Raw genomic sequence first — 14,427 nt, 5'->3', positions numbered from 1 at the left:
GTTATGCACATGTACCCTAGAACTTAAAGTATAATAATAATAAAAAAAAAAAGAAAATGATATTGGCTTAACATTAACTTAATGAAAGCCTGACTCCAATTGATAGGGCCAATAAACACGTACCCTTCTACCTGCAATGCAGCTGTTGATTCAAAAAAATATTTTTATCTTGACCTGTTAATAAAATACACCAGAAACAAAAAAAAAAAAGAAAATTTTTTTCATGCAACATTTGTAACAAATGGTGTTGTAATATTTGTAATTATAAATGGGTTTCAAGCATTAAAAAAAATTCATTTTAGATCATTTTTTGAAACGCATAATGCTAATATATAATCCAAAAAAGCCAGTTTCTGTTTTCAAAATGGCAAACTGATCCCATATTTTAACTTTAACTTTCCAAGTTCATAGAAAAATATCCAAAGAAATTACTAGATTTTTGGTTTTTGAACATCTGAAGCAACAACGGAAAGGAAAGGAAAATAGAAATATACCCCCGTATAGATCACAAGATGGGAATGGATTCAAGGAAATCCAAACAGTAGTAAACAGCTTGTTATAGACTGAATGCCTGTGCACACCTGCCCCAGCCAAATTCATATGCTGATGCCCTAACCGCCAGTGTGATGATAATAGAAGGTAAGATCTTTGGGAGGTAGTTGAGTTTAGATGAGGTATTGAGGGTGAAGCCCTCATAATCCCTCCTGGAATTAATATCCTTATAAAAAGAGGGAGAAAAACCAGACCTCTCTCTCCCTGAGCACAAAGAGGAGATCATGTGAGCACACAGCAATGTAGCAGCCATCCGCACAATCCAGGAAGAGAGTCCTCACCAAGAACCAAATCTGCCAGCACCTTGATTTTGGATTTCTCATCCTCCAGAACTGTGAAAACTAAATGTCTGTAGATCAAACCATCCAGTTTATAGTATTTTGTTATAGCAGCCCAAGTTGACTAAGACACAACTCATCACACAACACAGGAAAAGGAAAAGATCTCTCAGAAGTAACTATCTATCTATCTATCTATCTATCTATCTATCTATCTATCTATCTATCTATCTCTTATATACACATACATTTCTTCCATTAGAATTCCAGAAAACCACCCAGTTCAGAGAAAATCCCACTAACAAAAGTTGGAAGAAGGTAAATTGGAAGAACACTGTGATTAGTGTCATATTGCATTGAGCTTGCTGTTTGTACCAAAGAAACTTAGGATGAATGCTGTGGCCAATTACTCTGTATAACAGGATATCTTCCCTACCATATATAGAAATATATTATACTAAAGCTAAGAATGATAAAATAATGTAGTGACAAAATAGTCACAGAAATAGTCAAACAGGTCAATGAAACAAAACAATAAGTAGAAAATGGGCATACATACATACATATATATGGAAATTTAATATATGACAATGGTATTTTAAACCATGGCAACAAGATGGATTATTCAATAAATGATAATTGGGAAAACTGGTTAACCATTTCAAAAAAATAAAGTTTGAGCCCTACCTTTCTCATATGCCAAAATATTCCAAATGTTAAAAATATAAAAGCTATAAATATAATCAATGGAAATAAAGATTAAAAATATATCTTTATGGTTTTGGGGTCACTGAAGTATCTCTAAGTCTGATAGAGAAATAACAAACCCTAAAAGAGAAGACCAACAGCTTTTACTACACAAAAACTTAAAATTTCTTCACTGCAAAATATATCATGAATAATATTAAAAGATAACCAGAAAACTGGGTAAAACTATTCACAATATATATGACAAAGATTTGCTATCTTTAATATATAAAATGCTCTTATAAATCAATAATAAAATGAAAATAATTTGGAGACAGATGCAGGCAATTCACACACAAAAAATAATTATGAATTATCAATATTAAAATAGGCCTAACACTGGTATTCTTTGAAAATGCAAAACTAAACCAGATACTTTTTATTTGACACAGACTGAATTATGTCCTGCATTGATTGTAGGGAGAAGGAGACATCTTTTTAGGGGGAAATATATGTCAAGAGCTGAGCACAAAGTTTTAGACAGTTATTCTAAGGAAATAATCAGAAAAGCAGGCAAAGGTATAAATATTAATATATTCATATTTTGTAATAGTATCGAAAAACATTTCATATCATTAATTCATTAAATAAGGTACATTCATACAATGGAATTGTTGGGAATAGGCCCCCCAAAGTCTAGCCATAAACTGGCCCCAAACCTGGCCATAAACAAAATCTCTGCAGCACTGTGACATGTTCATGAAGGCCAAAACGCCCATGCTGGAAGGTTGTGGGTTTACCGGAATGAGGGCAAGGAACACATGGCCCACCCAGGGCAGAAAACTGCTTAAAGGCATTCTTAAACCACAAACGACAGCATGAGCAATCTGTGCCTTAAGGACATGCTCCTGCTGCAGATAACTAGGCCAACCCATCCCTTTATTTCAGCCCATCCCTTCATTTCCCGTAAGGGATACTTTTAGTTAATCTAACATCTACAGAAACAATGCTAATGACTGGCTTGCTGTTAATAAGTATGTGGGTAAATCTCTGTTCGGGGCTCTCAGCTCTGAAGGCTGTGAGACCCCTGATTTCCCACTTCACACCTCTATATTTCTGCGTGTGTGTCTTTAATTCCTCTAGCACTGCTGGGTTGGGGTCTCCCTGACCAAGCTAGTCTTGGCAGGAATAATACATAGCAATGTAAAAGGATGAGGTAGACTCCAACGTGGACCTAGTACCTCTTTTGTATACCAGCAGCTGGAGAGAGATCGCCATGGTCAACAAAATCCCTAAGGACTTTTTGTTGACCAAGGAGTCAATACTAAGAACAATGACCATATTAATTTGAAGGTAGCAGGCAGGATGGTCATGTGGTACAGTTTAGGATTAGGAGTCATACACCACTTAGTAAACTAACGAAAGCCTATTGTGAATGACAGGGTTTGTCAATGAGACAGATTATATTCCAATTTGACAGGCAACCAATGACACAAGCACAAATGTGGATGAAGATACAATTGATGTGTTCCAAGAGGAGATAGGAGGTGTCTACTTAAAAAGAAAACCTAATACTCTGACATGTGGTTTCAGGTGAGACCCAGCATACTGACAGCTGTGGTGGTTATGGTGAGAAAGGTAGAGAAGGCCTTCTGCTTGAGAAGGGTAGAGGGAAAAGTAAAGGGGACTTTGTCTTACACCTTAGGTATTCACTCAGCCACAATGCGTAGAGCACCAAGGAGGCTTTTGGGATCACTGATTCGAGAAGGCCTTGAACAGCATTTCTGGACCTGCCCTGGGCCAGAGGGGAGCCCAGTGCCCTGAAGGGTGGGTTCTAGACCTGACAACATTCACCACAAGCTGACTGAAGAGCCCTAGGGCATTAAGTGAACACTGGCAGTAGCCTGGCAGTATTCCGCCTTGGACCTATGGTAGTGGTGGCCATGGGGTTGAGGCTCTTCCACCTATGGAAAGGGGAAGGAAGAGTGGGCAGGACTGTGTCTCTCAGTTTGAGTGCCAGCTCAGCCACAGTAGAACAGAATACCAGGTAAATTTCTAAGGTTTTTTATTCCAGTCTCTGGCTCCCAGACAGCATCTCTAGACCTGCCTGAGGATTAGGGGAGCTTGCTGCACTGAAGGGAAGGACACAAGCCTGGCTGGTTTTGCTACCTGCTGATTGTAGAGCTGTAGTGAACATAGGTGGTAGCTAGGTAATGGCTACAGCAGGCCTTGGACAAGACTCAGTACCCTGCTGAGTTCAGGTCTGAAGCAGTGGTGGTGGCTACGGGAGTACTTTAGGTCTATCCCAGTATTGCCCTGATATCACAGAACGGGAGAAAATATTTGCAAACCATCCATGTGACAAGGAATTAATAACCAGAATACCTAAGGAGTTCAAACAACTCTATAGGAAAAAAATATAATAATTGGATTTTAAAATGGGCAAAAGATCTGAACAAACATGTCTCAAAAGAAGACATACAAATGGTAAACAGATATATGAAAAGGGACTCAACATCATGGATCATCAGAGAAATACAAATCAAAACTACAATGAAATATCATCTCACTCCAGTTAAAAATGGCCTTTATGCAAACAACAGGCAATAACAAATGCTGGTGAAGATGTGGAGAAAAGTGAACCATCATACACTGTTGGTGGGAATGTAAATTAGTACAATCACTGTAGAAAACAGTTTGGCAATCCCTCACAAAAGCAGAAATAGAGCTACCATACAACCCAGCAATCCCACTCCTAGGTATTTGGGATTTTCCTTTCCAAAAGAAAGAAAAGCAGTATATTAAAGAGATATCTGAACTCCCATGTTTATTTTAGCACTATTCACAATAACCGAGATTTGCAAGCAACCTAAGTGTCCATCAGCAGATGAATGGATAAAGGAAATGTGATATATATACACAGTAGAGTACTATTCAGCCATGAAAAAGAATGAGTTTCTGTCATTTGCAACATGGATGGAACTGCAGGTCACAAGTGAAATAAGCCAGGAACAAAAATACAAACTTCACATATTCTCATTTATTTGTGGGAACCAAAAATCACAACAATTGAACTCATGGAGATAAGGAGTAGAAGGATGGTTACCAGAGGCTGGGAAAAATATTGGGGGCTGAGGAGGATGTAGGGATGATTAATGGGTACAAAAAAATAGAAAGAATGAATAAGACCTACTGTTTGCTAGCACAACAGAGTGAGTATAGTCAAAATTAATTAATTGTACATTGTAAAATAATAAAAGAATATAATTGGCACTTTGGGAGGCCGAGACGGGTGGATCACGAGGTCAGGAGATCGAGACCATCCTGGCTAACACGGTGAAACCCCGTCTCTACTAAAAAATACAAAAAAAACTAGCCGGGCGAGGTGGCAGGCGCCTGTAATCCCAGCTACTCGGGAGGCTGAGGCAGGAGAATGGCGTGAACCTGGGAGGCAGAGTTTGCAGTGAGCTGAGATCCGGCCACTGCACTCCAGCCTGGGTGACATAGCGAGACTCCGTCTCAAAAAAAAAAAAAAAAAAAAAGAATACAATTGGATTGTTTGAAATATAAAGGATAAATGCTTAAAGTGATGGATACCCCATTTACCCTGATGTGATTATCATGCCTAAATATCTCATATACCCCATAAATATATATACCTACTATGTACCCACAAACTTAAAAATTAAAAATTAAAAAAAGAAAGAAAACCTGCTACTTTACTCCATAGCTCTATTTTTACAGATCAGAAATACATTCTCAGTTAGAAAACAATTTCATTCTACCATATCCTAATATAGCATAGTTTTCTTTATTGTTTCATTTTCCCTTCTCTATTCCTTTACTGCAGGGGTCCCCAATCCCTGGACCACGGACCAGTACCCATCCGTGGCCTGTTATGCATCAGGCTACACCGTAGAAGGTAAGCAGCAGGCAAGCCAGCATTATTACCTGAGCTCCACCTCCTGTCTGATCAGTAGCAGCATTAGATTCCCATAGGAGTGCAAACCCTAGTGTTAACTGCACATGCACGGGATCTAGGTTGCACACTCTTTATAAGACTCTAATGCCTGATGACCTGAGATGGAGCAGTTTCATCCTGAAACCATACCCCCAACCACCATCCTTGGAAAAATTATCTTCCATGAAATTGGACCCTGGTGCCAAAAAGGTTGGAGACCGCTGCTTTACTGTACATAAAGTAACTAGTGTACGTACACAAACATATTGTATTCTTTTGTTTTACTATATGGCCAGTGAAAGGTTCATTTGACTGACATCAAATGAAGTTAGGATGGAAAAAAAAAACACTGGCTCTGTGAAAATACCCACTTTCTCCATTAGTAGCATGCTCACTCAGCTCTTACTTTTATAATGCAGTAAGTTATTTTGCTCTATTTTAACACACACACAAAAAAACAACATAAAAATCCTTGCATGCCTTGTTTGACAGGAGAATTTTAGTATTTTTCATTTATCTTTGCAAAACCAAGGACGATTTTATAACTTTTTTTGTATGTAGATGTTGAATGTAGAGCAATCTGTCATTTAGTAGAAATAAATGAGTCTAAAAAATGATTGCTAGTTTTCCTTTTGAATCATGGATCTTGTGCTTAAACAAACTTCTTTAACATGAAAGTAAATAAACAAAAGATTGAAGTAGATAAATATAGACAAGGAAAGAAATGTAGAGTATGATACTAATTATGAAAAAAGACATTTATAGTGGCATACAAAAGATTAGAAGGATATACAAATACTAAAGACTGGCAATCATTGGGAGTAGAATTATAGGGAAGAGTAAGGAACATGACCTTTCGTTTTCTACATGATATATTTTTATATTTTAATATTTTTAATAACCAGCCACATAGTAAAGATTTATCCATTTCGAAAAGAAAAGAAAAAAAATTAAACTTGGTTGGAATATTGAAACAGACCTCTAACTCCTTTCTAGTGGTACTTTATACATCATAAGAAGGCATCCTGGAGATCAATATTATACACTGTCCCTTCCAATTACATGTGAGAAAAAGCACTGCAAGATGAAACTGTAACTTCCCACTTAGGTATCAGGTGAGATGATGTACAGTGAAAAGACTGTGAACCATAAATACACAAAAGTTAGAAGACCTTCGTGGATGTTTAGGAATTTTTTTTTTCTATTTCACACTTATTTCCACACATCCTCCAAAAAAAGATTTTTTTAAAGGCTCACAGGAAGAAACTATAAAGAGAAATAACCTATCATTTAAACAACTACCGCAGAATTGGTCTTTCTGAACAGGGACTATCGGTGATAGATTTTTCTAGAAATGTTTAAATCAACCTAGAAATGGCCTCAGGAAGTTTGGTGAATTGGTAGAAGAAAGGCACGTTTACAATACATATTTACTAAGGATGTGTGTGCCCTAATTTTAATCTAGAAAAATAAGGCTGGTTATTAAAAAGCATTATTTACTTTTACAAATAGACAGGTTCTAGGGTTAGGCTAGAGATTTGGGGAAAAAAAAAGGCTATATGGGTGGCACTTCAATACCTTCGTTGCCCTTTCTAGGAATCTTTAGCATCTTTTGGAAGTTATGATCCCCAATGCTGTCCCTAGTCTAATAGGTCCTAATAAACTAAGTCTGTTAAAATTAAGGAACAAGACTAAGGATGAAAAGATAAGTTAATGAAATGGTAATCAGCAGGTCCTTGAATAACTTCATTTCAACACTGGTTTTAAAAAATCAACTCACGCCTGTAAACCCAGCACTTTGAAAGGCCAAGGTGGGCGGATCACGAGGTCAGGAGTTCGAGACCAGCCTGGCCAATATGGTGAAACCCCATCTCTACTAAAAATACAAAATTCAGCCAGGTCTGGTGGTGCACACACATAGTCCCAGTTACTCGTGAGGCTGAGGCAGAAGAATCGCTTGAATCGGGGAGGCAAAGGTTACAGTGAGCCGAGATCATGCCACTGCACTCCAGCCTGGGCAACAGAGCGAGACTCCGTCTCAAAAAAAAAAAACATCAATTCCCAGCAAGGGCCACTGTCTGTGGAATTTGAATGTTCTCCTCATGTTTGCATGGGTTTCCTGCAGGTACTCCAGTTTCTTCCCACATCCCAAAGATGTGCCTGTTAGGTTCACTAGCATGTCTAAATGGTCCCAATACAAGTGTGTGTGTGTGTGTGTCTGTGTGTCTGTGTGTGTCTGTGTGTGTATGTGTGTCTGTATGCGTGCATGCATTCTTCAATGGAGTGGCCTCCAGTCCAGGGTTGACTCCTGCCTTGAGCCCTGAGCTGCCAGGATAGGCTTCGGTGACACACAACCCTGAAGTGGAATAACTGTGTAAACAATTATGTTACCTGTTTGTATTAATCTTTCTTAAATGTATATATAGCTCACATTTATTTCAATGTTTACTATCAGAAGTGTGTTGGTATTTATTTAGGTTCGGTGATGTTCTTGTGACCAGAAATATGTTATAGAAACTTAACGGTTATTTATAACAATTAGCTTATGGTAAAATTGGTTTCCTTATAATTCATTTTGCTTAAAGTCTCAGTTTCCAAGAACCTATCAATGACATTAAATGAGGACTTACTGGGAAACTAAAGGGACGACTTAATGAAAAGAATCATTCTCACCTTTGCACATTCCTCTTGTATCAGGATGCAGACTGAACTCAGATTTAAGAGCTGTGTCTTGATCAAACAGCAACCTTTCAAATACCAAAAGGGAAGACACAAGTTGTTAATGTATCTTAAACAAAGACTACATTTTAACCATCATTTGTATTATACTAAAGCTTGCTAAAATTCTTAGTTATACCACTATTAATGTTTCTATTTCAAAGTGTTATTTCAGAAATGTACAATTTGATTGAAAACACATCCAAGATGAAAAATAAAGACTCATGTATATAGTCATGTTAATTTTACAAATATTCTGTTATTATTTTTTAATATTTGCGGGTAAGGGACAAATATCACCGTCCCTAGTCTAATAAACCTTAATAACTTTTTGAAAAGAGATAAAATGAGATCATTTGAGGGACCAGTGCTGGTGGCTTTTTTTCCTTCACATTTCTCTATACCAGAGAACTTGAGACTAATATTCCAGGATTATATCTGAGTATATGTTTTCATAGTATGCACTGACAGAATTCCTTTATTTATTTATTCTGAGACACAGTCTCTCTCTGTCACCCAAGCTGTAGTGCAGTGGCATGACCTTGGCTCACTTCAAACTCTGGGCTCAAGAGATCCTCTTGCCTCAGCCTCCCAAGTAGCTGGGACTACAGGTGTGCACCACCATGCCTGGCTATTTTTTTAATATATTTTTTTGTAGAGCCAGGGTCTTATCATGTTGCCCAGGCTGGTCTTGAACTCCTGAGCTTAAATGATCCTGCCTTGACCTCCCAAAGTGCTGGGATTACAGGAATGAGCCACCATACCTGGCCCAGAATTCCTTTAATTTTTGGATTTACTTCTTACTATGTTCAAGGGAACATCACAGTAACAAAGAGAGAAGACACATAGTCCTTGCCCCCAGGAAGCTCCAAATCTAGTAAGGGATACAGAGCTATGAAAATAAGCATGATATGCCATGAGTATGCTATTAGGCAAACTAAAATATTTATCTTTTCTATTTAAATGGGCAGAAAATGGACAAAAGATTTGAATAGACATTTCTGCAAAGAGGAAATACAAATACCCAACAAGTACATGAAAAGATGTTCATCATCACTAATCGTTGGGGAAATGCAAATCAAAACCACGAGATACTACTGCATACTCATCAGGATGGCTGTTTATGAAAAATGAAAAATTAAGCCAGGTATTGTCACTCATGCTTGTAATCCCAGCTACTCAGGAGGTTGAAGCAAGAAGATGGCTTGAGACCAGTTCAAGGCTGCAGTGAGCTATGATCAGGCCATTGCACTCCAGTGTAAGTGACAAAGTGAGACACTGTCTCAAAAAACAAAAACACACACCCAAAACGCTCCAATAGTTCTCAGCATCAGAAAAATTGGCAATGAAAATGACTCCAGTCCTTAACTTTTCTGTTATAACACACCCTCTGTGAGAGTGAGTACAGGCTCCTGCTATAAGAAGAGAAGCATTTTCTTGGCTCTTTTCTACTGACCATTACTAAGGATTAAAAATTCATTATTAGAATATGAATTATACCATAGCTATAGTGCATTTTTCCAAGAAGTAAACCATCTATTAATGTCCCTCCAAAAAGTAAAACTATCTATTAATGTTCCTAAAAGTGTAAGTTTACCTCTTAAAATGTTGTGAGATTTTTGTTTGTTTGTTTGTTTCTTTTCAGACACAGTCACTCTGTCACCCAGGCTGGAATGAAGTGGCGCCATCTCAGCTCATATAGCCTCCACCACCCAGGTTCAAGTGATTCTCCTGTCTCAGCCTCATGAGTAGCTGAGATTATAAGTGCCTGCCACCAGGCCCAGCTAATTTTTATATTTTTAGTAGAGACAGGTTTCACCATGTTGGCCAGGCTGGCTCAAACTCCTGACCTTCAGATCTTGACCTCCCAAAATGCTGGGATCACAGGTGTGAGCCACTGCACCCAACCAAATTTTGTGAGTTTTTTTTTTTTTTTTTAAATAACACAAAAGGGGTATGGAAGAATTTTAGAGGATAATGACACTATTCTATATCTTGATTGTGATAGTAGTTACACAATTATGTTTGTCAAAACTCAGAATTGTATGCTTTAAAAGGTGAACTTTACGTAAATTCCTCCTTGAAGGGTGACAGAATATGCCACCCCAAAATAAGCCACTGTGACATACGGATTACTCTGAGCTAAAGGCAACTTGAAAAACAGCAGATGTTTCCCTTTTTCTTCTTGAAAACAGGAGATAAAAACTCCTATGTAAAAGATGCCCTCCCTGTAGAAGGAGAAAAGAAACATTTTTCAATAGCCAAGAGAATTCTGTACAAACAGATCTTGTTAAAATAATTCTTATCTTCCTTTAGCCTCCCTACATAATTTAGTTACTTTTCCACAACTGCCTCTCTGTTTAACCTAATACAAAAGCATACACGTTTTGCCATTTCTTTTTTTTTTTTTTTCTTTTTTGTGATGGGAGTCTTGCTCTGTTGCCCAGGCTGGAGTGCAGTGATATGATCTCAGCTTACTGCAACCTCCACCTCCTGGGTTCAAGCTATTCTCCTGCCTCAGCCTACTGAGTAGCTGGGACTACAGGTGCATGCCACTATGCCCGGTTAATTTTTGTATTTTTAATAGAGACAGGTTTTCACCTTGTTGGCCAGGCTGGTCTCGAACTCCTGACCTCAAGTGATCTGCCCACCTCAGCCTCCCAAAGTGTTGGGATAACACGCATGAGCTACCGTGCCTGACCAGGTTTTGCTATTTCTTTGGGTCTTCATTTCCTTATGAGGACTCCTGTGTCCCATAAAACTTATTTTAAATTTACATAAGTTTTAATATTTAAAGTATTTAATCTATTTCATATTTAATTCTTAGACTTAACCAGGGCCCTATGAGAGGAAAGGCAGAATTTCTGCCCCTACTACAATCTTAATTAAAAATGAAAAAACTAATATAAATATGTTAATATTCTAATATGTAAACATAAAAAATTAACATTATACCAATAAAAGTACCAATAAGGGCTGGGTGCAGTGGCTCATGCCTGTAATCCCAGCACTTTGGGAGGCTGAAGTGGGGAAATCACTTGAAGTCAGGAGTTCGGGACCAGCCTGGCCATCATGGTGAAACCCCATCTGTACTAAAAATACAAAAATTAGCTGGGCATGGTGATGTGTGCCTATAGTCTCAGCTACTCAGCAGGCCCACGCAGGAGAATGGCTTGAACCTGGGTGGGTGGAAGCTGCTGTGAGCTGAGATCATGCTACTGCACTCCAGCCTGGGTGATAGAACGAGATTCCGTCTCAAAAATATATATATATAATAAAGTCCTGATTCTTTCCTAAGGAAATTATTTTTAAAAACCCCAACATTTAATGTTTAAGGAAATTATCTCAGAATTATTTGCAATAACAAAAAATTTAAAAAACAAAATGTTTTGTTTTAGAATCATATAATTTATAAATTATATCTTTATGACAGAAAGCTATCAATAATTTAGAGAAGAATTTTAATGACATTGCAAATGTTTAAAAATAATGTTAAGTGAAAACTACAAACTTGTACAAATTGATTCAAACTTTGTAAAAGAATTATAGGTGCACACACAAAAGCCTATATAGAAAGCTGGAAGAAAATATACCAAAGTCTTAATACAGGTAGAATTAGATCAGATTTCTATCTCATTCATGCTTCTTTTTATTGCCCATGTTTCCTATAGTGTTTTTGAATAGACAGTATATTTATATGGTTCAAAATTCAAAAACCAGTATAGACTGGGCATGATTACTCATGCTCATAGTCCTCACTACTCAGGGAGCTGAGGCAGGAAGATCACTTCGGCCTAGGAGTTAGAGGCTTCAGTGAGCTATGATTGCACTATTGCATTCCAGACTGGACAACAGCGTAAGATCCTGTCTCCAAAACAAATATAATAGGGTATGTAGTAAAATATCTCCCTGTCCCCTCAAATATAAACTTTCTTTCCCACAGGCAACCAAAGTGTTTGTTCTGTAACCCTTTCAGAGATATTTTCTAAGCGTATATATGTTGGAGGACAGAGGTAAAACTATTTTCTAAAAATAGAAGCACTGTGTCAAAGAGTATATGTGTTTGTAATCTTGATAATTGAAATTTTTTGAGTTTTGTATTAAAATTATGCCTTTCTTCCTCCACAGTTATAAAAGAATCCCTCCTTGGCTTCTTGTAATACCTTTTTTTTTTTAACATTTAAATCTTTGATTCATATGGAATTTTTTTGGAACACAGTGTAAAGTATGGATTCAACTAAACTATTTTCTACATATATCCTTCATTGTCCCAATATCATTTTTTGAAAAATCCCATCATTTCCTCACCGGTTTGAGATGCCATCTCTTTAATATACTAAATTCCCATATGTATGTGATTTTATTTTGGGGGCTTTTATGCTGTTTATTGATCTGTCACTTTATGTGCCAGTATCATATTTAAAATATTTTATATCAGAAAATATTTTAATATCCTGTAGGTCATTACCTCCTTATTGTTCTTATTTTTCAGACTTTTCCTAATTGCTCTTAATTATTTTACCATACAAACTTTGGAATCAGTTGTCTGGTTCAACAGAAAGTCTTGCTGGTACTTTTGTTATTTTTTTTGAGATGCAGTCTCACTCTGTCGTCCAGGCGGGAGTGCAGCGGAGTCATTTCGGCTCACTGCAACCTCTGCCTATTTCTCATTACAACCAAAAACTATGAATGAATATTTTTTTAAAACTACTTGAGAACCTTGAAAAGTAAACAATAGCAGGTAGATTGGGGACTGAAGTTGAAATCTGAGTAACAACCCATTTATTGATGAGTTTCAGTTTGTTTTCGGTTTTGTTTTTTAGTTCTTTTTTGCCTTTCAGCTTTGAACCATCCAGTGGGCACAGACAGTAAACCTACTTTTATCCAGAAGACCAAGGAAAATGACCCTTGCATGCCAGAAGGTATAGGGGAAAACCCAGGGTTTTATTTTGTTTTCTCTCTTACCTCCCAGCCCTGCCCCAAGGCTGGCCCTAGCCTCAGAGCAGGCACCAACCATGCCACCAACCATGGCAACTGGGGAACTTAAAACTCAAGAGAAAATGTCTTTCTACCAGAGGAACTGGGAAAAGGGATCTGTATTGCCTTAAAAGCTTGGAGAGAATCCTCCTTTTTTCTCTCTTTTCTTAACTCTTTGTGCTAAAGGCTGTCCCCGTTGTAAGGAACTGCTCTATAGTGAAAAGAGCAGTTAGGAACTGCTCTAAAGTGAAACACTCAAAGAAACCTGTCTTTCTGATCATATGAACTGGCAAGTGGGTATGATGAGGAAAGGGGGCAGGAGAATCCTGGAGAGGAGAGAGAGGGAAAGGAGAATCGCCTAATTCTGTGTATGATCCAACTTAAGTCCCAGACACAGCCCTTACATGAAGCAGACCTAGTGGCCTCATCCCTGCTCTCTTTTCCCTGTGTCTAGCACACAGAATATGCTAGAGAAAGGTTTTGATAACCTGAAATACCGACTTTTTTGGATTTGTATGAAACTATTCGCTTCCAGTTTGGCAGGGTCCAGTTTCCCCATCACACATTCTTTTTCTTGAGAGAAACCGTTACCCATTTTCCCAAAACTGAGCTACAAGTCTCTCGAATCAAAATGCAGTTAAGTTCAGACCCCAGATCTTTTTTGCTTGTGCAAAAAGACTTAAAGCCCCCAAAAAGGAAAGCCTTTTGAAAAATGCTATAAAGCCACGTAGTACAAAACTCATTTTGTCCCTAGATGGTTGGGGGTAGATGGGGACAGACTGTGGTTGCTTATTTACAAGCTCTCAGCTCAGGCACGGCTGCCCCACAAGGCTCTGATCCTGCCCACAAGCACATGCTCTGGTCATGATCTCCACTCAAAACTCTGACCCTCTCAGAGGGCACCTGGGCCGCCCTGGCGCGAGGGTTCAGGCACTGTGGTCCTAATGATGGTCACCTCCTCCAGCGCAGCTCCTTTTCTTCCAGGTCGCTCTCCGTCACTGAACCCTCTATCACGGTTTCATCACTGTCCCAGTCTGGGTCCTGAAGGCCTTCCTCCATCTTTACCTCACATTCAAAGTCTTTTTTACCCTCCTCTAACTCCCTCTTGCCCGCAAACAAAAAAACGCTTTGAGGGCCAGAGGAAATTGTGAGTTAAAAATAAAAATAATATAATCGCAGCAGGAGCCGGGCCTTGTCGCAGGGCTGCTAAAGAGAGTGCAGAGGGCCGCGAGCGCGGCGGGGTCGTAGTCCGGG

The 14,427-nt window shown here is 38.3% G+C and overlaps 1 protein-coding gene across 1 annotated transcript in view; it reads right to left on the bottom strand.

Moving 5' to 3' along the window:
* The window catches only part of ANKRD31 (ankyrin repeat domain 31), a 179,704-nt gene extending 165,281 nt beyond the window's left edge, over positions 1-14,423 (bottom strand). The window contains exons 1-2 of the mRNA XM_011959242.1: positions 14,129-14,423; positions 8,152-8,225 (exon numbers count right to left, since the gene is read on the bottom strand). Coding sequence (XP_011814632.1) covers positions 8,152-8,225; positions 14,129-14,232 — 178 coding nt within the window. The 5' untranslated portion in view covers positions 14,233-14,423. The remainder of the gene's footprint in view (positions 1-8,151; positions 8,226-14,128) is intronic.
* Positions 14,424-14,427: the final 4 nt, after the last annotated feature.

Source organism: Colobus angolensis, unplaced genomic scaffold (genome assembly GCF_000951035.1).
Source record: "Colobus angolensis palliatus isolate OR3802 unplaced genomic scaffold, Cang.pa_1.0 Scaffold49, whole genome shotgun sequence".
Lineage (NCBI taxonomy): Eukaryota > Metazoa > Chordata > Mammalia > Primates > Cercopithecidae > Colobus > Colobus angolensis.
Note: the sequence above shows the minus strand (reverse complement) of the source record. Positions and strands in the feature narration are given on the sequence as shown.